The sequence below is a fragment of the Pristiophorus japonicus genome, chromosome 12, assembly GCF_044704955.1.
Source record: "Pristiophorus japonicus isolate sPriJap1 chromosome 12, sPriJap1.hap1, whole genome shotgun sequence".
In the NCBI taxonomy this organism is placed as follows: domain Eukaryota; kingdom Metazoa; phylum Chordata; class Chondrichthyes; family Pristiophoridae; genus Pristiophorus; species Pristiophorus japonicus.
In genome coordinates, this window is record NC_091988.1 from 179,164,046 (window position 1) to 179,190,068 (window position 26,023).

Below are 26,023 nucleotides of genomic sequence, written 5' to 3' on the forward strand. Positions count from 1 at the left end.
GTGCATGTGCTTAATGATGAGATTGCTGGGGTCACTGTGCAATTTAAAAATCAAATCAATTTTAAGTCTGACTAGACAGATCATAAATCACTTTCACACCAAAATAAAATTGCTCCTCACTTGACAGTGTGCTGACGTATGTCTGTATCCAATAGCTACTAATTGCCCTGTCGCTACCCTTGTGATATCTTGTTGTCCATCACCACTGTGAAGGTACGTTTGTTGAGGAAAGTCATGCTTTTTCACTGAATATTTATTCATTCAGTTCAAGATTTGGCAGGGTTCCTCCCAACTCCTGCTCAAAAATCTCTGGCTTAAAGACTCTGAGTATTTATAATAAAAATGGAAACAAAAAATAAAGCAGTATACTTGGCATTAAATAATATCTAAAATGGATAATTATGTTTCCTTCATGTCTCTTAACATAGGAAAATAGTTGAGGCTATAAATGCAATGATATCTTAATTCTCATGACAGTTTCTGGCTTTTAGTGTATAACCTTGACAGATGTATTAATAGATTTATCGTGCAAAAAGAGCAAGTCAAACATATTGTGTGCTCACCATAATGAGGACTATAAGTGCTCGGAATAGAACATGTTTCCAAGCTGTCTGGATGGCTGAGATCAGGTCACTGGGGCTCATTTTAGGCTCCCCATAAATGGGGTGGATGAAGCTTGAAAATAGCATTGGGTCACTTACCGCCCCGCTTACACTGGCACCTCAGCTGCTGACATCTTGGATAGGGTGCTGGGATGGGCAGCCTGAGCACCCGCCTGTTTCAGATGGGAAGCCATTTGTCTGTGCACAACAGTCTGTTGTTTTGGCAACTATTATCATGAATGGGTCTGGAGGGGAAAACTGAATCTTCTTTAAAGCCCCTAAAGATGTTTTTGTGTTTAGAGTCTTACAGCTGAGATTGAAAGTGAGGCCAAATCTTGCCAGACAGTGCCATTGGACCTTCAGTGTGTTGTCTGGCTTTTTGTTCTTGTATGTTCTTGAATACATTCTGTTTGGTGCAAAAATTGTTCTTTAAAGTGAGAAATATAAAGGCTATTTTCACACACTTTTAATGCCATGTCACATTTCCAGGTCAGGTATGGCATGAGTCAGATGCAAAATAGTATTTGTGTATGATAATGAATGAGTGGTACAAACTGGGGTTATTTATACACAAGATAAGTACAAAAGGTTGTGTGGTGATTTTTTTTTAAACTGGGCATGCATTTGTATTTTTGCCAGTGTCGATATCTTGAGGAATCACAATGTCACTACCAGTGCGGATTACAGCTTGTCCCAAAGTAAAATGCTTTTAACTAATTCATTTACATCAGTCCCTGGGTACCTCTGTCACTATCTCATTGTGGTACACAGAAAAAAGTAAATTACTTCTTGATTAAATCCACTTTTGTGTTTTGACTCATCTATTTCTGCTACAGCTCTTTTTCATTTTGCAATTCAATCAATTTAAACAGAGGCTGACTTTATTTGGTTACTGATTCATTAAACGCACTTTGGAATTCAGCAATATTGAAATACAAATTTTAACATGACAGGACATTTACAAAACTCAACATAGGCATTTTGCTCCCATTCAATTGCTACTAAAGGCTTAAAGGTTTTTCGGTATTTGATTTTCCAAGTTGATTTAAATGAAAACTTATAACTAATTGGTACAGAATGTAGTGCAATCCCTTCATAGCGAAGCTTAAATATCCAAATAATCTCTGATCTTTAATCACCTCTACAGGCATTGTAATAAAAACAGTGAAACATAATATCATAGATTTAGTGTTAACCTAATAATCCTCTTCTTTATGGCTCAGAGCAATCAATAGGATTATTCAAGTACTCGCGTAACTAAGTAATGCTTTCAATAGATATGCAGGAAATCATTTAGCTGTAATTTAGGTATTTTCATAGCACAAAAAAGATGCTTGCTTGCTATGACACAAAGCAATATTTATTAATGCACTATATCGTTTGGAAAAGAAAACTATACCTCAACTATTATTTTGCCTTGTTTTATCGGGATTGGACTCAATCCAAATGGTCAACGGTGAAATCAGTCACTTTTCTATAATGCATTGTTCACATTTATGTTTTTCTTCTAAATATTTCTTCTGCATGGAGCATTCTTCAGGTGCCTTTTAGGTATTCTGCATTGCCATTACATTGATCATGCAATGAATTTGGACAAAGGCTCTATACCTGTTGTGTATGGAGAAAGAGTCAGATTGAACACTGTGAGCTCAAAGTAAAGTGTGACCGTAGTCTTTTATTGCAGATCTCCAGAGTGCCTCTCCAACCTGTGAAGCCTCCTTAAATACCTGTGCTCCCTAGGGATTATGGGATCTCTTGGGACTCCGGTGAAGAGCCTTCTGGTGGCTGTACAGAGTAAATGCAAGTCCACATATATAACAACACTCTCCCCCCCCCCAAAGTCAATAGTGTAACTATTTACAATGTGAGTCAATCTGGGGCCCTTCTTGCCCTGGTTGATCGTCTCGGTGTGAAAGCTGATGTTGTTGAATAATTTCTTGGGCCCTCGCTAGGCTGCTGTGCACTGGTCTTGCTGGGCTGCCTGGTGTGTTGGGCCCTGCTGAGCTGCTGTGGATGATGGGTTCTGCTTCGTGGTCAACCGTGGTGCCGGTTGCCACTGGTGTGTATGTTGGGGGATCAAAAAAGGTAGAATCCAAGGTGGGTTGCTAGGATAGTCCGTGAATCTAAGTTTGATTTAGACCAAATGTTTCCGGTGAATGAGTCCATTTGAAAGTTTGACCCGAAACACCCTGCTCCGCTATTTGGCCATGACAGTGCCGGGAAGCTACTTCAGACCTTGTCCATAATTTAATACAAATACAGGATCATTGATTTCAATCTCGCATGACACATTTGTGCTATCATGATAAGCACTTTATTGAAGCCGCCTGCTCTCTACCTGTTCATGTAGATCAGGGTGAATTAACGAGAGCCTTGTCTTAAATGCTCTTTTCATGAGCAGTTCAGCAGGTGGGATCCCAGTGGGTGAGTGGGGTCTCGTGCGGTAGCTAAGCAGGAATCGGGATAGGCGAGTCTACAATGAGCCTTCAGTTACCCTCTTCAAGCCTTGCTTGATGGTTTGCACTGCTCTTTCTGCCTGACCATTGGACGCTGGTTTAAACGGGGCAGATGTGACATGTTTGATCCCGTTACGGGTCATGAATTCTTTGAACTCAGCACTGGTAAAACATGGCCCGTTATCGCTCACCAGGATATCGGGTAAGCCGTGAGTGGCAAACATGGCCCGCAGGCTTTCAGTACTGGCAGTGGACGTACTAGCCGACATTATCTCACATTCAATCTACTTGGAGTACGCATCTACAACCACAAGGAACATTTCACCCAAGAATGGGCCTGCATAGTCGACGTGTACCCTAGACCACGGTTTGAAGTGCCAAGACCATAAACTTAGTCGCGCTTAACTGTGAGCATGTATTACATCTGTGAATGCAGGACTCTAAGTCCGTATCGATTCCGGGCCACCATACGTGGCATCTGGCTATCACTTTCATCATTACGATGCCTGGGTGGGTACTGTGGAGGTCATTGATGAAGGTGTCTCTGCCCTTCTTGGGGACCACTACTCGATTACCTCACAGAAGGCAGTCTGCCTGTATAGACATTTCATCTTTGCGCCGCTGGAACGGCTTTATCTCTTCCTGCATTTCCACAGGGACACTGGACTAGCTCCCGTGAAGCACACAGCTTTTGACTAGAGATAATAAGGGGTCCTGGCTTGTCTAGGTTTTGATCTGCCGGGCAGTGACAGATGATTGCTCACTCTCAAATGCTTCCATAACCATGGCTAGATCTGCGGGCTGCGCCATTTCCACCCCCGTGGTGGGCAATGGCAGCCTACTGAGAGCCTCGACGCAGTTTTCTGTGCCTGGCACGTGGCGGATGGCATAGTTGTATGCGGACAACGTGAGTGCCCATCTCTGGATGTGGGCCGTTGCGTTGGTATTTATCCCTTTACTCCCTTTGGTAGTGGGTATTGGTCCTGCAGGGAGAAACGATTACTTTGTAATCGCCACAGATTCTGACGGTGCCATCTCCCTTGAGGACTGAGACAATAGGACTAGCCCACTACCAAAGGCTGACGACCTCTTTGCAACGCTGGTGGGAGGAAAGACGTTCATAAAGCTGGGTCTGACTTCAGCCTACATGACACAGGAACTGGAGAAATCATCAAAGGCCCTCACCTGCATCAACACGCACAAAGGTTTTTTTGTTTATAACAGATGCCCGTTTAGAATCCACTCAACGGCGGCGATATTCCAGAGAAACATGGAAAGTTTACTGAAGTTGGTCCCGCACACCGTGGTCTTCCAGGACGACATCTTGCTCACAGCTCGCTGAACTCGATCGGTGAAATGATGCCCTCTCTTTGCAGCCGGTCTAGCTCAATCTCTACGCTTTCTCTCATCATGTACGGCACTACTCTAGCCTTGTGATGGATGGGTCGCGCCCCCGGAATTACGTGGATCTGCACTTTTGCTCCTTGGAATTTCCCAATGCTTGCTTCGAACAGCGAAGGAAATTTGTTTAAGGCCTGCGCACACGAAGTGTCGTTAGCAGGCGATAGCATTCGGACGTCATCCCAGTTCCAGCGTATCTTTCTCAGTCAGCTCCTGCCGAGCAGCGTGGGACCATCGCCCGGTACCATCCAGAGTGGTAGCTTGTGCACCGCTCCATTGTAGGAGACCTTTACGGTAGCACTGCCGATTACAGGAATCAGTTCTTTTGTGAAAGTTCTTAGTTTCGTGCGAACTGGAGTTAAGCCTCGCCTTGAGGCCTTGTTGCACCACAACCTTTCGAAAGTCTTTTTGCCCATGATGGACTGGCTCGCACCCATGTCCAACTCCATTGACACTGGGAGTCCATTTAGTTTAACATTCAGCATTATCGGGGGACAATTCGTGGTGAATGTGTGCACCCCATGTACCTCTGCCTCCTCTATCTGAGGCTCTGGTTCGTAGTGATCCTCCGTGGATCTGTCCTTCTCTGCAACATTGTGGTTTGCAGTTTTAACAGGCTTTGCAGCTCGCCTGCACACTCATTGGAGGTGTCCCATTGTTCCACAGCCCTTGCAAATGTACTCTTTGAATCAGCATGAATGGAAATGATGATCATCCCTGCAGCGCCAACAAGGTGTTAATGGCCTTGCATTCATCACCCTTGATGGTGGACTCTGAGTCATCTGCAGACGTGCAGCTGCAGGTATGTGTGATCTGCCCTGTACGTTCCGATTTGAAAACAACATCACTTTGTTCGCAGTACTTGTAGCAGCACTTGTGTGCTGAGAAATTTGCTTCGTATTGTCACAGGTGGCAATGAACGCCTGGGCTATCGCTATGGCCTTACTCAAGGTTGGGGTCTCTATAGTCAAAAGTTTGCAAAGTATAGTTTCATGGCTAATGCCAAGTACGAAAAAATATCTGAGCATGTGCTCCAAATGTCCTTCAAATTCGCAATGTCCTGCAAGGCATCTTGGCTCGGCGACATAACTCGCCACTTCCTGGCCTTCAGACCTTTTGTAGGTGTAGAATCGATACCTCGCCATCAGAACGCTTTCCTTCGGGTTCAAATGCTCTCGGACCACTGTGCACAAGTCATCATATGATTTCTCCGTGGGTTTCGCTGGAGTGAGCAGATTCTTTATGAGGCCATACGTTGGTGCCCCAGAGACTGTGAGGAGGATCGCCCTTCGTTTGGCAGCACTCTCTTCCCCATTTAACTCATTGGCTACGAAGTATTGGTCGAGCCACTCCACAAAAGTTTCCCAATCATCTCCCTCCGAAAATTTCTCCAGGATGCCCACTGTTCTCTGCATCTTTGGGTCCGCTATCTGTATCTCGTCGCAGTTGTTGTGTATGGAGAAAGAGTCAGACTGAACACTGTGAGCTCAAAGTAAAGTGTTACCGTAATCTTTTATTGCAGGTCTCCAGAGTGCCTCTCCAACCTGTGAAGCCTCCTTAAATACCTGTGCTCCCAAGGGATTATGGGATCCCTTGGGACTCCAGGCGAAGAGGCCTTTGCTGGCTGTACAGAGTAAATACAAGTGTACATATATAACAATACCCTAAATATTATTTTCTATAGGGATGCTTATAAGCGTGCTGTGTATTCCAGCAGTTTCTGCTTTTATTTTACATTTACAGTTTTAAAAAAATCTAGCTATGACACTTCATCTCACCATCACAAGTAACACACAGTTTTAGAATTGATCGATCTTGCCTGACCAATCTCATGGGTTGAAATTTTCAGAGGTAGGAATGGGTGGGTTGGAGGTGTGGGGGTGGGGAGAGGCGGGGGGCAGATGGGGGGAGTGAAAGTTATGCAAATGTAAAACCCAACCTCAATCTGCCCACTTTCATCTTTCACACAGGAGGGACAGTGGGGCGGGCAGCCAACCCGCTGCCAAGAGGCGGGTTGGCAATTGACATTATGATGAGGCCTGGAGCCTCTACTTTAATCTGCTTTGCCCGTTTTACTGCAGGCGGTCGGCAATCCTGGGGCTCAGGATTCCTGGGAGCTGCAACGAGGCAGCCTCAGCCTCATGGAACAATCCAGGGGGAGCAGGAATGCTTCCTCCTGGACCACCATCAGCCTGCATCCCCCAGGGTCAGGCATTGGGGATCGGAACGTCCCAGGATCGGACCCCCTCTGGGGCCTGGATTATGCAACCCCCAGGATCGTGACTCGGCCCTGGGGTCGGGGGTCGGGTCCCCACCCCCAACCCCTTGGGATTGGATCCCCCCCCCCCCCAAACATCCTGGGCCCAGCACTTTCCTTGTCCAGTGGCCTCCTGGTCTGCGAACCCCGCACGACTGGATGCCAGCCTATCAATCAAGCTGACTGAAAGGTGGAGTATTCCACCGTGTGTGTGCAACATGAAGGACGTGTCTCCCACCATCATTCAGTTATAAATCCACAGCATACTGGTTTCCCACCATCTCCTAGGTCTCTCTGCACCGTGCAGGTGGGACCCGGGAAAACCCAGCCCATAGTCTTTTTGAGACGAAGACTCTCAAATTGCCAGGGCAGGGAGGAGGATGTAAGCCATATGAAGTTGTGCACCTTGACTTTGAAATCATCGTCCATAAAATGCTGCATGAGATGCTCCTTTACAAACTGAGGTCACAAAGTTTCAGGAGTAAAACATAGACATGGATTAAGAATAAAATAAATGGAAGGAATCAGTGAATAGTTGTAAGAGTAGTTTAGTCACAGCCAGGGTGCCCTTAGGATCTGTGCTGTTGCCCCTCCTCTTTCTGGTACAGGTACACATAAGTGCCTTGGAATTTCAGTCTAATTGCAAAGTAGTTAAATTTGCAGAATACACCAAGTTAAATGGGAACGAGCTTGCCAATGGGGAAAGTTGAAAGATGTTTGTTGAAAAACAGAATAGGATGCGAAGTTGCATTGCCAAATCAGTTGAGTTCAAATTCCCAGAAGCCGTGCTGGTATTGTACAATCCCCTGATTAGGCCACAGTGGCATACTGTCCACAGTTCTGCTCATCATGACATAACAAGATCATCCAAAGCTCAGACGTATTGTGGAGGTATGTGAAGACGTTAACCTGGATGTCAGGGGGAAGAGCTCTGCAGAATGGCTCGATAAGCTAGCCCTCTTCAAGCTCAAAGAGGTACCTCAGAGGTGACCTTACAGAGATATATAAGATACTTAATGGGATACAAGTAATAAACTTTAAACAATACTTTCAGAGCAATAGGACAAGAGAGGCCATGTTCAGGGTTATGAAGGGAAAATTTAGGACAATGGTCAGGAATTATTCCTTTACATAAAGGGTAATCAACAGCTGGAACAAAATGCTAGGATGTGTGGTGGAGACTAGGACACTGGACTGATTAAAGAATGGGTAGTTTCTAAAATTGGTATTCTGGAAGATAAGTTATAACATATTGAAGGAGCTTCATCATCCAAAATTTATACTGTGATCTTTTTTTCTTCAGGCCATTTGACATCACTAAGCAACGTGTTGAGTCACTCTTCATGACAGCATGATCATCCAGTAAAACGTAATGACATAAAATGACTAATTGCACCACAAGGGAGCAAGTTCCTGCTCAACACATGAGTTTTGTCTCATCTTTAGATCATTCAATGCAATATAATAGGACATAATAAATAAAATGACAATATGCCATTAAAGTTTAAGGCTTAGCAGTGATGGCTCTCAGATGAGAAGCAGGAGATCTGAGAGATATATTAATATAGTCTGAAGATACGCATATCTTAGTTCTGAAGCATTTTCGAAACGACTCTAGATTGAAGAAGGTTGTCAAACTTTCTGCCACTGTTCCTCAACCATTACACATGCTGATATTCAGCAAAGTAAGATTACATCTGCAAACAATTCCATTTATAAAAACTATATGCACATTCAGTTTCAATTTTCTCCCTGGTTATCCCCGACATCCTAGCCAATATTTATCCCTCAATCGACAGCACTGAAAAAACAGATTATTTGGTCATTATCACATTGTTGTTTGTGGAGGCTTGCTGTGTAAATTGGCAGCCGCGTTTCCTACATTACAACAGTGACTATACTGCAAAAATTATTTCATTGGCTATAAAGTCTACGCGATCGTGAAAGGCGCTATATAAATCCAAGTCTTTCTTTTCTCTTTGCTTGATTACAGTAAGTAATTCAAGTGCAATAGGAAAATGTAAAATGTAAATTAAATCAGTTTTATTGGACCAATTAAAACTGAGGATATCCTCTATGGTTTAATCAATAAAGTAGCAGCTGTTAATTCAGGGTACAAATGAGGAAGGAATGAAAGAACTTCCATTCATATATAACCTCAGGACATTCTAAAATGCATCACAGCAAATTAATTACATTAGAAATGTAGTCATTGTAGTAATGTGAGGAAATGGCAGCAGCTAATTTGCACCTAGCAATGTCCCACTAACAGCAATGAGATAAATGAACAATCTGTTTTAGTAGTATTGGTTGAAGGATAAATTCTGGCCAAGGCACCTCCGTGCTCTTCTTTGAATAGTGCTGTGACATCTTTAACATCCACCCAAGGGAGCAGACAGGGTACATTCTCTGCACCTCAGTGGGAGGCCTGAGGTACCCCGATATTTGAACTTACTGGGCCTCATTTCAACAGGGCTGCGTGGGGCCTACAGCCAACTGGCAATGGGGAAACCAAGATTGGGCTAGCATCACAGCGTTCCTCTGGTAAGTGAAGCTGAGAGTCAACAGGTCAGAGGTCATGGGGGGGGAGGAACGATCAGAAGCCGGATCAGGGGAGTGGCGGCTCGCGTTCTTTAAATTTGGGGTCAGAAGAAAAACTGCTACTCCTCCTGACTCCCCATTCAAGGTAGTATAGGTGAAAAACCTACTTTATTGTTAGCAGGGGGTCCCAAGGGCCGATTTTACTGAGAGCAACTGGTGCTGGTACCAGCTGCCTCCATGCAGCCAATGTTGGAATGGGGGCCTCGGCGTTAGGCATATGCAAAGGATATTACTTGCACGTGAAAAGGCCTAGAAATCCTGGTCATTTGCGCCTTCTGTTGGCGTTAATGGGGCACAAACGACCTTTCTTCCGGGTGCGGCGCTACAAACAACTCCAGCTAAATTCAGCAGGAGTTTAGAGTCAGTGGTAACCCGTAGCGCCCTGCTCCGCTGCACCGGCGATGATGACGTCATTACCGTGTGCAGTGCTCTGTTAGCGCCCGAACCTTAAATTGGGTATCGCCCCCTGAAGCTGCGCCGGGCGATGACAGCGAGAGCTTCAGGAAATATGAAGCGGGTTGCCGGCTGCTCACGGATGCAAGTTAAAGGGGAGGTGTGGGAAATTATGCAGATTTTGTCCTGCGTCCCATTAGCGCTTTGAAAGCGGGGTTCATGCCATGATCGGTCATCCCGGCACTCTGCTTGAGTGCCAGGCTGTTGGCATGGCACCCCTACTCCCTGGTGATCCAGGTAAGACCCTTTCATTACTGCAGAGTTTGCAGCTCGGGCCCTTCCCTTTAGTTAAGGGAAAAACCCTCCTACGCGGCAGCGCTACATGGCATAGTGTGTAGCGCTGTGCCCCGCTCCCGACGCGTCTGCTCCACTACCGCCCGAGAAAGGAAGTGGAATGCGTTCTTTTGTGCTTCACTTCCTTTCGGAGGTGGTAACCCCAATTTCTCGCGAGAGGCGAGAGTTCTGCACCTGGCGCAAAGTCTCGCGCCTCGCAAGTGTTGCCGCCCCCAAACAGGGTGCAACAGAATTTCCCCCCAAAGTGTCCTACACCAGGTGTGGGCCCTGGATGCTTATTTTCTTTTCCTTCACCATTTTGTGAAACTGAAATGTGTGCGCGCTTTCAGCCCACAATATTTGGGGCTTATTAGACAAGTTAGGGTGCAAAAAGTTGATGCTGCACTGCCGAGTTTGTAGGCCGTTAGCTTTGCCTAATAGATCTTAACCATGGAACAGGTGGAGTAGGCTTTGTAAACAGCTTAATAGGTCAGTTCTAACTGATGGGATAAATGCAATTCATAAAGTATATATTGTCTATCTCTGCACTGTAATAGTACCAAGGATTGCTTGGCAAGTCTAAATAGTACAGTCTTATGTTTTTTTTCTCGCAACTAAATTTATAGTTGTCATCAATCCGCAATTATAATCCAATGCAAATGAGTATTTTACATTTTTCTATCCCAAATGCACAGAGCTAAGAAATATATGTTGAAAATTGCAGAAAATCAAAATGACAGTGCTCTTCTGAGGTGCTGGAAAAAGTAGGCTCAGATGCACTATTTTTGTCTTGTTTGGACTGTGAAATTTCTAACGACAAGTAGCAGCATTTCCCCAGTCTATGTCCAATGTCTCATTGCATATCTGACTGCCACTTTTCACACCGACAAGTTTACTGTACTATATTTTTATTCATATACTGTGCCTGGATACTGGATACAGACTAATTAGGCTTTATTGAGGCCAATTTGTACCAAATTTAGCTTGTTTGAAAAGAATATGTTAGGGCAAGCTCACTGACTTCCTCCTAATTGTGTGCTAAATTACCACACCTGTCCGCTTAGTAGAGACGAGAGCTTGTCAAGGGACAGAGCATCCAGTAACTTAATTGGAAACAAGGGTGTTTAAATGCTGGCAACAGAGGTATTGTAGCTAAACAGAAATAAATGGTGGTAAACAATTAGAAATTAGGAAAAATTACCACTGAAGGGACAAACCAAAGCCTTTCTCCTGGATCTTATAATTGGTTGCTGCTCAGCATCGAGGTATTCTTGATAGAAATAGAGAAACAAAGAAACATAGCAAATAGGTGCAGGAGTAGGCCATTCGGCCCTTCGAGCCTGTACCACCATTCAATAAGATCATGGCTGATCGTTCACCTCAGTACCCCTTTCCTGCTTTCTCTCTATACCCCATGATACCTTTAGTCATAAGGGCCATATCTAACTTTCTCGAATATATCCAATGAACTGGCATCAACAAATCTCAACGGTGGGAATGCCACAGCTTAACAACTCTCTGAGTGAAGAAGTTTCTCCTCATCTCAGTCCTAAGTGGTTTACCCCTTATCCTTACTCTATGTCCCCTGGTTCTGGACTTCCCCAACATCGGGAACATTCTTCCTGCATCTAACCTGTCCAGTCCCATCAGAATTTTATATGTTTCTATGAGATCCCCTCGCATTCGTCTAAACTCCAGTGAATACAGGCCCAGTCGATCCAATCTCTCCTCATATGTCAGTCCTGCCATCCTGAGAATCAGTCTGGTCAACCTTTGCTGCACTCCCTCAATAACAATAACATCCTTCCTCAGATTAGGAGATCAAAACTGAACACAATATTCCAGGTGAGGCCTCATCAAGGCCATGTACAACTGCAATAAGACTTCCCTGCTCCTATACTCAAATCCCCTAGCTATGAAGGCCAACATACCATTTGCCTTCTTCACCGCCTGCTGTACCTGCATGCAAACTTTCAATGACTGATGTACCATGACACCCAGGTCTCGTTGCACCTCCCCTTTTCCTAATCTTCCGCCATTCAGATAATATTCTGCCTTCGTGTTTTTGCCACCAAAGTGGATAACCTCACATTTATTCACATTATACTACATCTGCCATGCGTTTTCCCACTCACATAACCTGTCCAAGTAATCCTGCAGCCTCTTAGCATCCTCCTCACAGCTCACACCGCCACCCAGCTTAGTGTCATCTGCAAACTTGGAGATATTACACTCAATTCATTCATCTAAATCATTAATGTATATTGTAAAGAGCTGGGGTCCCAGCACTGAGCCCTGCGGCACTCCACTAGTCACTGCCTGCCATTCTGAAAAGGACCCGTTTATCGCGACCCTCTGCTTCCTGTCTGCCAACCAGTTCTCTATCCACGTCAGTACATTATCCCCAATATCATGTGCTTTGTTTTTGCACACCAATCTCCTGTGTGGGACCTTGTCAAAAGCCTTTTGAAACTCCAAATACATCATATCCACTGGTTCTCCCTTGTCCACTCCACTAGTTACATCCTCAAAAAATTCTAAAAGATTTGTCAAACAGGATTTCCCTTTCATAAATCCATGCTGACTGGAACCAATCCTGTCACTGCTTTCCCAATATGCTGCTATTTCATCTTTAATAATTGATTCCAACATTTTCCCCACGACTGATGTCAGGCTAACCGGTCTATAATTACCTGTTTTCTCTCTCCCTCCTTTCTTAAAAAGTGGTGTTACATTAGCTACCCTCCAGTCCATAGGACCTGATCCAATGCATTCACTATTTCTAGGGCCACTTCCTTAAGTACTCTGGGATGCAGACTAAAAGGCCCCGGGGATTTATCGGCCTTCAATCCCATCAATTTCCCTTACACAATTTCCCGCCTAATAAGGTTTTCCTTCAGTTCCTCCTTCTCACTAGACCCTCGGTCCCCTCGTATTTCCGGAAGGTTATTTGTGTCTTCCTTCGTGAAGACAGAATGATAGTATTTGTTTAACTGGTCCGCCATTTCTTTGTGCCCCATTATAAATTCACCTGAATCTGACTGCAAGGGACCTACGTTTGTTTTCACTAAACTTTTTCTCTTCACATATCTATCGAAGCTTTTGTAGTCAGTTTTTATGTTCCTAGCAATCTTCCTCTCATACTCTATTTTCCCCCTCCTAATTAAATCCTTTGTCCTCCTCTGCTGTATTATAAAATTCTCCCAGTCCTCAGGTTTGCTGCTTATTCTGGATAATTTATATGTCTCTTCCTTGGATTTAACACTATCCTTAATTTCCCTTGTTAGCCATGGTTGAGCCACCTTCCCTGTTTTATTTTTACGCCAGACAGGGATGTACAATTGCTGAAGTTCATCCATGTAATCTTTAAATGTATACCATTGCCTATCCACCGTCAACCCTTTAATATCATTCGCCAGTCTATTCCATCCAGTTCACGTCGCATACCATTGAAGTTACCTTTCCTTAAGTTCAGGACCTTAGTCTCTGAAATAACTGTTTTAATAAAGAATTCTACCATATTATGGTCACTCTTCCCCAAGGTGCCTCGCACAACAAGACTGCTAATTAGTCCTTTCTCATTACATCACCTAGTCTAGGATGGCCAGCCCTCTAGTTGGTTCCTTGACATATTGGTCTAAAAAACCATCCCTAATACACTCCAGGAAATCCTCCTCCACTGCATAGAAGGTAACTTGTTCACTCTCTCAGCTGGCATGTGAAAAACTAAAGGTGGTCAGATAAACTATTACCTGTAGTTATAAGCAGCTTGTGTAGGTGACACATTAGATTTTTGAGAATAAACACAGTAAAACATGGTTGAAACATTTATTCGATTTCTTTTCCAAAACCTTAAAATTTATACTTAAACTGAATTGATACCCAATATTTCTTTTTTGTGGAGAGAAGTATCTACAAATTTCTTGCAATTGCAAAGACCACTACAACAGGTCTCAAATGCTATGCAATGCACTGTTGCACAAGTCACAAAATGGTCCACACCTTGAAATTCAACCTATCATTGATTATCTGATTTGATTCTTGATTATATCAGCAAGAAAAATACATTTTTACAGTTCTAAAAAATGTTGAACAATCTGATCTTCTGAATCTGAAAGTAAACTTCACTTTTAGTGCATCCCAATTGAATTCGCCCAGATTTCCATTTTATATGTGTGTTCAATCCTACTGTAATCCATCTTATTTTATATAAATGTTTAACAATGATTATGGTATATTAGTGTGGTGGAAATCAAATACAATTGCTCAGAAGTTGTTTGAAATGAGGTTGAGACTGTTTGCTTGAACTGACCACAGAATGAATGACAACATTCCAACAGTCGCAGAAGCATTAAACTACAGGACACAAGTACAACATTCACATCTCCAACAAGGTACGAGATGATACGAGCTCTTCCTTCTCCCCACAAGAGAGTGGAACAAACTTCCAAAGAAGATACTTGATTTGGGATTAATTGGCACCTTTAAAAAGAGTTGGATTGATACCTGCTCCGAAGTAGGATTGAGGATTGTGGAGATATTTAATAATACTGCTTGAACTTTTTTTCATGGTAGTTGGGAAAGATTCAATATAGGCGGTGTGGGAGGGCAGTCCATGTTAGAATAATGATATGTGAACTCTGGTCGGAGAGGGCTTCAAGAACTAAGTGGACTTTTCTTGCTCTGTATTTTCTTATGTGCTGAAGCAATGCATCACAATGGATGCTAGAATGTAGTGGTTTGCCAAAATTTGGATTTAGTGGAATGAAATTCTCCTGCGCATTCCCGCTCTGGATTACGGCAGAGAATGTTGGAAATATTGGCTGTGCCACTGTCGCAATCGGGATTTCCCTCTTCCCCAACCCACAAGGACCACTGACAGCTGCTCCTACCCCATCTATCACGTACAATTGGCAGTGGCGGGCAAGGCCAGTGTTCCTGGCAGATTTCAGTCCCACATATGTCACTTGCTGCTGCTTCCAGGGGCCACCAGGGGGATCGTGGTGGTAAGTCATGAGAAGTGGTAGTGCTGGTCCCAAGTTCTTGCAGATGAGGACTGGAAAGAACGAAGAAAGTTCTTATATTTATATTGCGCTTTTCACAATCGCAGGGCGTACCAAAGCATTTTACAGCAAATAACGTATTTTTGAAGTGCAGTGACTGTCGTAATGTAGGAAAACACAGCAGCCAATTGCACACAGCAAGGTCCCACAAACAGCAATGAGCTTAAATGACCAGATAATCTGATTTTTTTAGTGATGCAGCTTTAGGGTTAAATATTGGCCCTGACACCAGGATAACTCTCCTGTTATTCTTCAAATAGTGCCATGGGATCTTTTACATCCACCTAATAAGGTAGACGAGGCCTCAGTTTAACCTCTCATCCAAAAGAGGGCATCTCTGACAGTGCAAAACTCTTTCTGTATTGCCCTGAATTGTCAGCCTAGGTTATGTGCTCAAGTCTCTGGAGTGGGACTTGAAGCCACTAGCCCGGATTTTGCGGCCAGCAGCGAATGTACGTTGCTCGATGTTCAACTGCCCATAGAATTTCTGTGGGCTATTGAGCAACAACTCATAGTTATTGGGAATCTAATACAGCGGCCGCCCTCTACAAGGGATCTGGGACCTGTGAGAACAGGGCAAGCAACAGCAACCAATCAGATTGAAGAATCCTCACTGGGACATGCAGAATCTAAACCAGGAAGTATAAATTAGAATATTTAATTCAATGTCAAATAATGTACAGAAAGAGACATAAAGAGAGAGATTAAGAGAGAGAGAGAGAGAGAGATAAGAGAGAGAATTTTTTTTACAATTATTTTAATTTAATTTATTTTACAATCGACAGCAATATTTAAAATCTGAAGGAATGAGACGCCACACTTGTAAAAGTAAATAATTTTCAGTGCCAGAGAGGTGGTTTGGTAGCAATTGAGACTTATCACACTGTTAAAAAACTCACTTAGACTTCATTGGACAATTCCTAACTTTTTCTGGCGTGTTTATGTTTAGTGGGTATCTAGTGTGTAAGTACCACAACTTCACACCCTTCAAATGTTTCAATGCTGAGTCTCTTGGCAAGGTACTGGTACAGTAAAGTTTGTGGAGGAACAGGGCAAATCGGACAGCAAATTCCTGATTTCCGCATTTAACTGCGCATGTGCAGACAGCGGAAGTTGCTGTCCGATTTATTCCTAAATAACGGTGAGCGCTGACAGCCTCACCATTATTCCTACTGCAGAATAGGGATCCTTATCTTCTGACTCAGAGACAATAGTGCTACCCACTGAGCCAAGATTGAGACAACAGTAGGGTCCTTCTCCTCTCCATTTTGCCCAAAATGGTTGCCTGCTGAAGGATTTGGATGGATATGGAGGTATGGATGGATGTCCTGCCCTGCCTGGACTCTACCCTGAAAAGGAGAATCCCCCCCAAGTAAGTCATCTGCAAAAGTGGTCAAGGGATGTATCTGGTGGGTAGTAGATGAGCTTTAAAGCTGTACATTCCTGGTTTTCCCTTTTCTCTATGACCCCTAGTTAAAAATGAACTACAGCAGAACAAATTATTTCCAGAATCTGTGAATTGATTGCACGCTTAGAACTTGCCCCTTCATCTTGTTTTCTCAATTAAAAAAATAGTTCTTCAATGAACCAACCCAGATTGGATTTGTCAACCGTCAACTGGATCAAAAGGTAATTGTGAGAGATGAATACAACAAAGGGTGAAATACTGCTGATTATCCACCCTAAAATTAGTTGTAAATGGAGATTGGTGATGGAACAAAAGACTATAAAGTTATGAATTGCTGTTTTGATGATGATAGAATTGAAACTGCTTGCAAAAACTTCTTACATTAATATAGCGCTTTTAACATAGTAAAATGTCCCAAGGCATTTAGTTGTTTCTCCCTTTCCATGCTATTATAGTACTGCAGGAAATCTACAAGGTGGCCTTTGTGTACTCATGACCCAGGCCATCTATTTAACAATAGATACTAACAATACCCTTTATTTTTCTTGGTGCAAAGACTGCTTCTCAAAAACTGGTAGGTTAAACAGTATTCTTATGACAAAAAAATCTATCTTACTTTTGAAAGATTTTCTACCATCTCCAATTGGCAAATAAAGTCCCATATAAGATCTACAATTAAGGTTGGGCAATCAAGAAGCATTTGGCATCCTGCAACACCAACAATTGTAACACATAATGGAAGACATAGGCTGACATACTTTTCAAGATAACCATAACATGCAATGCGTTTGTCTCAACACTCTGACAATTTAAGAGTAATAATCTGACACAAAGTTAGATCTGGCAGGTCTTATTAATAGTCGCGGATGTATATCTGCTCTGTAAGTACTCTAATAGTTTTGGATAATTTTATCTGCAAAAGGTTTTGATCTTTGCATCTTAATCATTTGGCTATAATGTGGCACCTTGTCAAGTGACAACAATATGAATGCAATATATGTGCAAATATGAAAGCTATTTAGCTGAACCAAATTTGGCAAGTACAGATTTCTGGCGCACTCACCAGAGGTGCGTCGCTTTTGTAGAATTCCAAGGGCGCCTCAAATCTTCGGGCCGAGTTTGGCCGCTCCCCAGCCTCTCCTCCATGGTGGCGTAGCGTGGCAACTGGATTCGGGGGTGGAGCCAGGTCCCGGCGCTGAAAACTGCGCGCATGCGCAGTAGCTCCTAGCCCCCAGAATCTGAGAGTGTGTGATGCAAGCTGTGTGGGAGGGGCAGACGCTTGCCGCCCCTATCCCGGGCCAAGTGGCCTGCCGCACAGGCCGGCCACTGCCTTCCCACGCTGAGGGCCACAAGAGACAGGTAGGTGGGGTTGGAAGAGGAAGAATTTTGATTTGATGGGGTGGGAGAGGGGAAGAGTTTTGTTCCAGTGGGGGCGGGGGGAGAGAGAGATTTTCCAGTACTTTAATATCTAGCTATCTTTACTAAAATTATACTCAGTTTAATCAGGCTGATAGTACCTACACCTTATACAGTCTTGCTGCTTGGGATTTAAAAAAAAACTAGCATTCCTATCATAACACTGTCATTTGGAGGCCACCTGCGCTGATCTCTTAATTCACCGCAGAGTTTTTCAGAACGTACAAAAGTGGCCACTTACTCTGGCCTAACTTAGTTTGGAGTAAGTTTTAGCTGGCTAAACTTGCTTAAATGGCCAAAACAGGTGTAAGTGGCTGGTAACGCCCCCTTATGAAAAAAAAACTGAATTGAAAAAAAACCCAACTTACTCACTCACATTGGCGCAACTTAAATGGGGAGAATTGCAATTTTTAAGTTACTCCAAAAAAATCTAGTTGCTCCAAAAAAAAAACGGAGCAACTCCTGGGGAAACTTGGGCCCATATGAATGTTTCAAATTATCAGCCGATATGACCTTCAATAACAACATATACCACTGCTTTTCTTTTAATACCTATTTTGTGGTTGTAAGAACAGGTTAGTAAGGGCTCACCTTTCACAATTAGTTCTGCATAGTTGGACACTCCTGAGCCTCCTTCTGATCGAATCACACATCTGTATTTGCTTGTGGTCTTCTGTGATGTATCTGCCACACTGACAGTGGCAGAAAAACGCCTATGGTTAACCACCCTAGTTACCATCAATGCTGTATCCTTTCCATTCCATTGCTGTATAAAATAACATATATTTTAATTGAGAAACGCATTAAATTGTAGGCTTGTTAACAAATATCACATGAATAGTTCTGAAAGTTATTCTTTTCAATTTCATAGGTATATCTATATTATCAGTACAAGTTGCTTGTGTACTTGCCTCTTCCTTCGGGAAGCAAAACATTCAGCCGATCATGTTTGGGTCAGCTCTTTGATAGAGCAATCCAAAACTAATCCCATTGCCCTACTTTCTCCTCATAGACTTGTAGCTTTCTCTGCTTCAAAAATGTGTTCAATTTTCCCTTATAAGAAGCAATTGTTTCTGTCTCAACCATTCCCCGTGACAAAGCATTCCATGCTCCAAAGACGCTCTGGGTAAAGAAATCTTTCTTAATCTCTCTCCTCAAACCTTTTAAATTGAACATTCTTCATCACGGACTTCCCAACCAGAGGAAATAACTTCCAATTCACTCTGCCAACTTTCTTCATAATTTCAAAAAACTTTAATTAAAACTTCTCTTAACCTTCTCTGCTCCAGTCAAAATAGTTCTAGTGTCTCAAGTCTCTCCTCATAAGTATAATTTACCATCCCTGGTATCATCCTGGTGAACCTACACTGCACACTCTCTATGGCTTTAATGTTGTTCCTATAATGGGGAGCCCAAAACTGCACACAGTGCTCTGACTTTGGCCAAACCAATCTCTTGTATAATTTCACTGTTACTTCTTTACTCTTGTACTCTATTCCACCATCTATAAAATCTAAAATTCTACTGGCCTTTATGATATTATCTTTTATTTTCAGTGATTTACATATTTGAACTCTTAAGTTTCTCTGTTCAACCACGCCCTACATTCCTACGTTACACTCTAAAAGTGCATCATTGGCTGTAAAGCACTTTGAGACAGGTGGTCGTGAAAGGCGCTATCTAAATCCAAGTCTTTCTTTTTCTATCTTCAGTACCTTTGCATTAAGTCTACACTATCATTTCTAGTTTGTTCTCCCAAAATAGATGACCTCACACATATCCATATTAAATTGTGTCTGCTGCCCGTCTGCCAATTTTGCTGCATTTCTATATCTTACTACATTTTTCTTGAATTATGGTTTCTAAGAATTTGCCCACAACGGAGATTAGAGCTCTGGCAAATAGCTACCCAAGTTAACCATCTCACTCAGCCTCAAGGTGGGCATAACACTGGCTATCCTATTATGTGGCTCAATTGATCACTTCATATCTGTGCAATTGATTACAGCATATATAAAATGTTGGATTAAATTCATGGTCAGTCTTAAGATCAAATATTTCACACAGATGAAAATCCCATTGAAGTCTACAGTAAACAGCAACACACTAACTTCTAAAATAAGGTTACAGACTTTATTCTCAGAAGCAAGACCTATTTGTCCATGAGATGGACAGTTTGTCACTGCGATTTTAAGGTGCAGATGCTCTATCAGTTATGTGAAGAATACTGGATTTCACTGGTGCCTAAGACAGCTTTTAGTTATTCACCATTGACTTTATGAAAGTAAGTAAATCAGCATCACTGTTCAAACAGACTCCATCTATTATGACCTGAGTTAACTGTAAGTTTGTAGACAGGCTGTGAAGTGTTTCCTGGTACAAGCTTCCAAGTGATAATTCACTGCCGTGAACTGTTCGTGTGAGGTATGAAATGATACAATGAACTCCATATTGTGAGACAGTGACCAGGTGTAACCTGGTCAGTCTTTAATGGCTTCCAGAAGTGAAGATACAAGGGTAAAATTCAGGGTATATACCGGGCTCAGCACGAGTATACCTATGGCCCTAGGACCTCCGACGGTAGTACCCTCTGTTGGTGGGCAGACCTTATGCACCTAAATTACATCATTCCTCCCTCCCCCCGCAGCTCTTGGCACAAGTCCATATTACAAGTTCAGAAGGTCTGGAGCCCTTTGCTCCCTGGTTGACCGTCTCAGTACAATCCCAGTGCTTTCGGAGTCTCTCACGACTTGGGGCTGGGCTTTGACTATAGTGGGTTCTTCTGATGGCTGGACGTGAGTTGGTTGGTCATCGAAGCTCGCGGTGTCTTTTTCCAACTGTTCCGGTTCGCCAGTGTGTCTTAGCTTGATTTGATCAATGTGTTTCCTGCACATCTGCCCATTCTTGAGCTTAACCATATACACCCGGTTACCATTCTTATCTGTAACATTGCCTCGGAGCCACTTGGGCCCTTGACCATGGTTAAGTACATATACTGGGTCATTTACAGATATGTCACATGACACTGCGGCGCAGTCGTGATACCACTGCTGGCGTTGACGTTGGGTTTCCACATGTGGTCATCCCCCTGCAAAATAGATACACCGTTTTGGGTACTGTTGGGGGGTGGATGATTCATCAGGGGAGGGCAGCAGCAGCCAAGTTCATGGCACCATGGGTGGCTCTGCTGCACAGGAGGGCAGGAAAAAGAGTGGGAGAGCTACAGTGGTAGGGGATTAGAAACATAGAAACATAGAAAATAGGTGCAGGAGTAGGCCATTCGGCCCTTCGAGCCTGCACCGCCATTCAATGAGTTCATGGCTGAACATGCAACTTCAGTATCCCATTCCTGCTTTCTCGCCATACCTCTTGTAGTAAGGACTACATCTAACTCCTTTTTGAATATATTTAGTGAATTGGCCTCAACATTCCACAGGATCACCACTCTCTGGGTGGAAGAAGTTTCTCCTCATCTCGGTCCTAAATGGCTTACCCCTTATCCTTAGACTATGACCCCTGGTTCTGGACTTCCCCAACATTGGGAACATTCTTCCTGCATCTAACCTGTCTAAACCCATCAGAATTGTAAATGTTTCTGTGAGATCCCCTCTCATTCTTCTGAACTCCAGTGAATAAAAGCCCAGTTGATCCAGTTTTTCTTGATATGTCACTCCCGCCATCCCGGGAATCAGTCTGGTGAACCTTTGCTACACTCCCTCAATAGCAAGAATGTCCTTCCTCAAGTTAGGAGATCAAAACTGTACACAATACTCCAGGTGTGGTCTCACCAAGGCCCTGTACAACTGTAGTAACACCTCTCTGCCCCTGTACTCAAATCCCCTTGCTATGAAGGCCAATATGCAATTTGCTTTCTTAATCGCCTGTTGTACCTGCATGCCAACCTTCAATGACTGATGTATCATGACACCCAGGTCTCGTTGCACCTCCCCTTTTCCTAATCTGTCACCATTCAGATAAAAGTCTGTCTCTCTGGTTTTACCACCAAAGTGGATAACCTCACATTTATCCACATTATACTTCATCTGCCATGCATTTGCCCACTCACCTAACCTATCCAAGTCACTCTGCAGCCTCATAGCACCATCCTCGCAGCTCACACTGCCACCCAACTTTGTGTCATCCGCAAATTTGGAAATATTACATTTAATCCCCTCGTCTAAATCATTAATGTACAATGTAAACAGCTGGGGCCCCAGCACAGAACCTTGCGATACCCCACTAGTCACTGCCTGCCATTCTGAAAAGTACCCATTTACTCCTACTCTTTGCTTCCTGTCTGCCAACCAGTTCTCAATCCACGTCAGCACACTACCCCCAATCCTATGTGCTTTAACTTTGCACATTAATCTCTTGTGTGGGACCTTGTCAAAAGCCTTCTGAAAGTCCAAATACACCACATCAACTGGTTCTCCCTTGTCCACTCTACTGGAAACATCCTCAAAAAATTCCAGAAGATTTGTCAAGCATGATTTCCCTTTCACAAATCCATGCTGACTTGGACCTATCATGTCACCTCTTTCCAAATGCGCTGCTATGACATCCTTCATAACTGATTCCATCATTTTACCCACTACCGATGTCAGGCTGACCAGTCTATAATTCACTGTTTTCTCTCTCCCTCCTTTTTTAAAAAGTGGGGTTACATTGGCTACTCTCCACTCCATAGGAACTGATCCAGAGTTTATGGAATGTTGGAAAATGACTGTCAATGCATCCGCTATTTCCAAGGCCCCCCTCCTTAAGCACTCTGGGATGCAATCCATCAGGCCCTCGGGATTTATCGGCCTTCAATCCCATCAATTTCCCCAACACAATTTCCTGACTAATAAGGATTTCCCTCAGATCCTCCTTCTTACTAGACCCTCTGACCCCTTTTATATCCGGAATGTTGGTTGTGTCCTCCTGTGTGAATACTGAACCAAAGTACTTGTTCAATTGGTCTGCCATTTCTTTGTTCCCCGTTATGACTTCCCCTGATTCTGACTGCAGGGGACCTACGTTTGTCTTTACTAACCTTTTTCTCTTTACATATCTATAGAAGCTTTTGCAGTCCGTCTTAATGTTCCCTGCAAGATTCCTCTCGTACTCTATTTTCCTTGCCCTAATCAAACTCTTTGTCCCCTCTGCTGAGTTCTAAATTTCTCCCATTCCCCGGGTTCGCTGCTATTTCTGGCCAATTTGTATGCCACTTCCTTGGCTTTAATACTATCCCTGATTTCCCTTGATAGCCACGGTTGAGCCACCTTCCCTTTTTTATTTTTACACCAGACAGGGATGTACAATTGTTGTAGTTCATCCATGCGGTCTCTAAATGTCTGCCATTGCCCATCCACTGTCAACCCCTTAAGTATCATTCGCCAATCTATCCTAGCCAATTCATGCCTCATATCTTCAAAGTTACCCTTCTTTAAGTTCTGGACCATGGTCTCTGAATTAACTGTTTCATTCTCCATCCTAATGTAGAATTCCACCATATTAAGGTCACTCTTCCCCAAGGGACCTCGCACAACGAGATTGCTAATTAATCCTCTCTCATTACACAATGCCCAATCTAAGATGGCCTCCCCCCTCGTTGGTTCCTCGACATATTGGTCTAGAAAACCATCCCTTATGCACTCCAGGAAATCCTCCTCCACCGTATTGCTTCTAGTTTGGTTAGCCCAATCAATATGCATATTAAAGTCACCCATGATAACTGCTGCACCTTTATTGCATGCACCCCTAATTTCCTGTTTGATGCCCTCCCCAACATCACTACTACTGTTTGGAGGTCTGTAAACAACTCCCACTAACGTTTTTTGCCCTTTGGTGTTCTGCAGCTCTACCCATATAGATTCCACATCATCCAAGCTAATGTCCTCCCTAACTATTGCATTAATCTCCTCTTTAACCAGCAATGCTACCCCACCTCCTTTTCCTTTTATTCTATCCTTCCAGAATGTTGAATACCCTTGGATGTTGAGTTCCCAGCCCTGATCATCCTGGAGCCACGTCTCTGTAATCCCAATCACATCATATCTGTTCACATCTATTTGCACAGTTAATTCATCCATCTTATTACGGATACTCCTTGCATTAAGACACAAAGCCTTCAGGCTTGTTTTTTTAACACCCTTTGTCCTTTTAGATTTATGATGTAGTGTGGCCCTTTTTGTTTCTTGCCTTTGTTTACTTGGCCTTCCACTATTGCTTTTTACCTTTCTACCATCTGTTTCTGACTCCATATTACTTCGCCCTGTCTCGCTGCATAGGTTCCCATCCCCCTGCCATATTAGTTTAAATATTCTATTGTAAGGGGAATAGATAGGTGTTTCTGCGGCTGCAACCGAGACTCCGGGATGGTATGTTGTCGCCCTGGTGCAAGGGTCAAGAATGTCTCAGAGCGGCTGCAGGACACTTTGGAGGGGAGGGTGTACAACCAGTTATCGTGGCGCATATAGGTACCAATTACATAGGTAAAAAACGGGATAAGGTCCTTCAAGCTGAATTTAGGAAGCTAGGAGTTAAATTAAAAAGCAGGACCTCAATGGTAGTAATCTCAGGATTGCTACAAGTGCCACATGCTGGTCAGAGTAGAAAGAGCAGGATAGCTAAAATGAATACGTGGTGCAGGAGGGAGGGATTCAAATTCCTGGGACATTGGAACCGGTTCTGGGGGAGGTGGGACCAGTACACACCGGACCGTCTACACCTGGGCAGGACCGGAACCAATGTCCGAGGGGGAATGTTTGCTCGTGCTTTTGGGGAGGGGTTAGACTAATATGGCAGGGGGATGGAAATATATGCAGGGAGACAGATGGAAGTAAAATGGGGGCAGAAGCAAAAGATAGAAAGAAGAAAAATAAAAGTGGAGGGCAGAGAAACCAAAGGCAAAAATCAAAAAGGGCTACATTACAGCAAAAGTTCTAAAGGGACTAAGAGTGTGAAAAAGACAAGCCTGAAGGCTCTGTGCCTCAATGCGAGGAGTATTTGTAATAAGATGGATGAATTAACTGCACAGGCTGCTATTAACGAATATGATATAATTGGGATTATGGAGACATGGCTCCAGGGAGACCAAGGCTGGGAAATCAACATCCAGGGGTATTCAACATTCAGGAAGGATAGACAGAAATGAAAAGGAGGTGGGGTAGCGTTGCTGGTTAAAGAGGAAGTTAACACAACAGTAAGGAAGGACATTAGCTTGGATGATGTGGAATCTGTATGGGTCGAGCTGCGGATATACCAAAGGGCAGAAAACGCTAGTGGGTGTTGTGTACAGACCACCAAACTGTAGTAGTGAGGTTGGGGATGGCATCAAACAAGAAATTAGGAATGTGTGCAATAAAGATACAGCAGTTATCATGGGCCACTTTAATCTACATATAGATTGGGCTAACAAAACTGGTTCGCAATATGGTGGAGGAGTATTTCCTGGAGATTATTAGGGATGGTTTTCCAGACCAATATGTCGAGGAACAAACTAGAGGGCTGGCCATCCTAGACTGGGTGATGTGTAATGAGAAAGGACTAATTAGCAATCTTGTTGTGCGAGGCCCCTTGGGGAAGAGTGACCATAATATGGTAGAATTCTTTATTAAGATGAAGAGTGACACAGTTAATTCAGAGACTAGGGCCCTGAATTTAAGGAAAGGTAATTTCAATGGTATGAGATGTGATTTGGCTAGAATAGACTGGCGAATGATACTTAAAGGGTTGACAGTGGATAGGCAATGGCAGACATGGATGAACTTCAACAATTGTACATCCCTGTCTGGAGTAAAAATAAAATGGGGAACTGTGACTAACAAGGGAAATTAGGGATAGTGATAAATCCAAGGAAGAGGCATGTAAATTGGCCAGAAAAAGCAGCAAACCTGAGGACTGGGAGAAATTTAGAATCCAGCAGAGGAGGACAAAGTGTTTAATTAGGAGGGGAAAAATAGAGTATGAGAGGAAGCTTGCTAGAAACATAAAAACTGACTGCAAAAGCTTCTATAAATATGTGAAGAGAAAAAGATAAGTGAAGCCAAACATAGGTCCCTTGCAGTCAGAATCAGGTGACTTTATAATGGGATCAAAGAGAAATTGCA

At 43.3% G+C, this 26,023-nt stretch overlaps 1 protein-coding gene across 3 annotated transcripts in view; it reads right to left on the reverse strand.

The window, feature by feature from the left end:
• The window catches only part of ptprt (protein tyrosine phosphatase receptor type T), a 1,564,838-nt gene that overhangs the window by 864,238 nt on the left and 674,577 nt on the right, over positions 1-26,023 (reverse strand). For all 3 annotated transcript variants that reach the window (XM_070896216.1, XM_070896215.1, XM_070896217.1), the window contains exon 6: positions 18,522-18,696. In XM_070896216.1, coding sequence (XP_070752317.1) covers positions 18,522-18,696 — 175 coding nt within the window. The remainder of the gene's footprint in view (positions 1-18,521; positions 18,697-26,023) is intronic.